Raw genomic sequence first — 2,663 nt, 5'->3', positions numbered from 1 at the left:
AGAAGTTTTTTTTCATTTTGAAACAGACAATTAGCGACGAATTTGTCGTCGCTAATTACCGCGGGAAAAAATCCCTCGTCAATTAGCGACGACAAAGTCGTCGCTAAATGTTGTGACGAGAAGTTTTTTTCGTTGTGAAACAGAGTTTTAGCGACGACTTTGTCGTCGCTAAAACGTTGTGTGAATAATATTTAGCGACGATTTTATCGTCGCTAATTATTATTATTATAATTTTTTTTTTCGTCGTTTATTATTTATTTTTTACGGTTTTTTGGTTGTGAAATTCTAAAATGAAAAATCATATAAAAACTAAATTATATTATCCAAATCAACAACTATATAAAATCCGGTTACGTACGTTTTCGATTATCGAGAAATATGTAAATAATAAATACACAAAACAACTAATAAACCACTAGTCGCGACGTTTGCTTTGTCGTCCCGCCACTCGTTTTCCCCCTCCTCGACGAGAAACGCTCTTCTGCTGGCGCTGAAGTTCTGCAGGCTGCGGCGTCGGAGTAGACTGACTTGGTCCGCCGGGCGTCGTCTGCTGGCTGGCATCGGGAGTCCTCTGCTGGCCGCCCGTCGGAGTGTGGACGTCGGGCGTCGGAGTGTGGACGCCGGCCGTCGGAGTCTGCTGGCTGTGGGATGACGGAGCCTGCTACGAACTCTGCGGAAATTGGGACATGAACGAGCTAAGGTTGAGGCCGGGCACCTGACTCTGTATTGTCTCGGCGAACGCGGCGAGGGTCGATGCCAACACCTCCTGCGAGACATATCCTGGTTGCGACGTCCCAGCCTCCGAACCGTAGACTTCGGCGACTTCAGCCGCCATCCGTGCTCCTTGTGGCACCAAACGTCCGACGCCGGTCAAGTGATCAGGCCGCGAACCCATAATATCGCGGATCGCCTACTGCTCTAGAACGGAAATATCAACGTCCGCTCCTTGGTGCTCAGCCTCCGCTCGCAACGTGTTGAACCTAGCGACCAGTCGATCCTGATATAATTAACTAGTTAGTATATATTAATCGAAAAATAAGAAAAATAAATGTAAACTTACATAACGTGCGGAGGCTTCAGGAGTCAGCCATTCAGACTTGTCGGACTGATGTTGGCGCTTGTAGTTCGCAAACAAGCTCTCGAATGCGCCTGTCTCGACGCTCTTCTGCATGTAAACAAAACTTCAAGTGTTAGATAATTTTAACGATTTGATGTATCATATAAACATAAAACTTACGTTTTTCATGCGGTGGGTCGAGAACCCAATCGTCCCCTGTCGAGTCTTCGTCTTCTTCTTCGCGCGATTCGCCTTATTCTTCGCTTGTATAGCCTGTTGTAATATAAGTAAACGTACACGTAAATAACAAACCGTTTAATAAACATTCGAGTAACGTAAATGATTCGATATTACCTTAAATTCATCGCTCGTATATCGTTGTATCAGCGTCTCCCATTCGGTGTCGAGCTTAACGGTCTTCGGTTTCAGCGACCGCGCCACTTGTACGCTGCTCTTGCAGTCGATGTCGAACCACGACCGCAATGTATGCCTCCAATCGCGAAGACGAGTCTTCGCGTCTCGAATGATTGCCGCATCGACAATCGCCTTCTTCTTCCCGGTTGCATCACCATCGACTCGAATGTCGTACTTGTCTCGAATCGCTGCTCGGATCTCGGCCTCCTTCGCCGGCCCCACGTTCGCATTCGTCCACCTTGGGACCGTAGGCGAGATCTTGTCTCGGACGACCAACCCGAGTGTGTTCGCGAACGTCGCGAGATCCGGATCCATCTCGCGCTCTGGCTGCAAGAACGACTGAAAGTCCTCGTTATAAATAACGACTTCCTTCACCCCGGGGCGTCGTGCACGCTCAGATCGAAGCCCGACCGTCGGCCCACGCACGGCCGGTTCGATATCCTCGTCTTCTTCTTCGACGCCATCACGTACGGGCGCCGACTGGCAATAATTCGGGAGACGGGCTAAGAAGTCATCCCCGCCTCCGCTGCCTCCAGCTCCTGTAGCTGCAGCCATCTGAAATTAAAAAAAAAAATTATTTAGTTATGCATTCTTAATGATTTAAATCAGTTAATTTAGTAAGTAAATGAAAAACGTTATATACTATCAATCATCGTCGTCTGACAAATCATCTTCTTCCATTAAATCTTCGTCCTCAGTTTCTTCATCATCGATAAACTCTTCTTCTTCAATATTTTCCAACAAGTTCACTGCGTCGTTGCTCACGGGCTCTGGTATCGCAGACTGATGACGCGTTGACAGTGAATCTAAATCTAACGGTTCTACTGACAACTGAACTGAAGACGAAGATTGACCAAGAATGAGGTCAATATCAGGAAGATCCCACACATTTCGATGATTACACTCTTCGACGATTCGCCAATCAGGACCATTCAAGTTATTTTCCAAGTAGAAAACTTGTTTCGCTTGAGTTGCCAAAATAAATGGCTCGTCTTTGTACCATTCTTTTGCCACATACACGCTTGTCAAGTTATTGTCGTTGCGTGTCCTTTTCCTCGGATCTTGATCACCGAACCAACAACATTGAAATAAGACGACGCGACAATTGTTCTGATACGTCAAGACAATGACGTTTTCTACTTGACCGTAGAAGTCGTGACCTCCTTCACTTGGTACACATACCCCGCTATTC

At 46.6% G+C, this 2,663-nt stretch overlaps 1 protein-coding gene across 1 annotated transcript; it reads right to left on the bottom strand.

Moving 5' to 3' along the window:
* Window positions 1-910: 910 nt before the first annotated feature.
* Window positions 911-1,593, bottom strand: LOC149401321 (uncharacterized). The gene is made up of 5 exons (XM_089610663.1): window positions 1,589-1,593; window positions 1,412-1,547; window positions 1,238-1,330; window positions 1,061-1,165; window positions 911-997 (listed from the first exon to the last, which is right to left on the bottom strand). The coding sequence occupies exons 1-5, from the start codon at window positions 1,591-1,593 to the stop codon at window positions 911-913; spliced, it is 426 nt and encodes a 141-aa protein (XP_089466789.1).
* Between the last annotated feature and the right edge of the window lie 1,070 nt (window positions 1,594-2,663).

The sequence above is a fragment of the Urtica dioica genome, chromosome 4 (genome assembly GCF_054948205.1).
Source record: "Urtica dioica subsp. dioica isolate 48M chromosome 4, U.dioica_male_clone48M_v1_H2, whole genome shotgun sequence".
NCBI lineage: Eukaryota > Viridiplantae > Streptophyta > Magnoliopsida > Rosales > Urticaceae > Urtica > Urtica dioica.
This window is presented reverse-complemented; position numbering and strand designations above follow the sequence as displayed.

Bases quoted from the DNA above. Each gene is read 5' to 3' on its own strand.
- LOC149401321 (XM_089610663.1), bottom strand. The intron at 1,166-1,237 runs GTAAGTTTTATG...GTTTACATGCAG, and splicing joins CGACCCACCGCATGAAAAAC to AAGAGCGTCGAGACAGGCGC. The intron at 998-1,060 runs GTAAGTTTACAT...TAATTATATCAG, and splicing joins CTGAAGCCTCCGCACGTTAT to GATCGACTGGTCGCTAGGTT.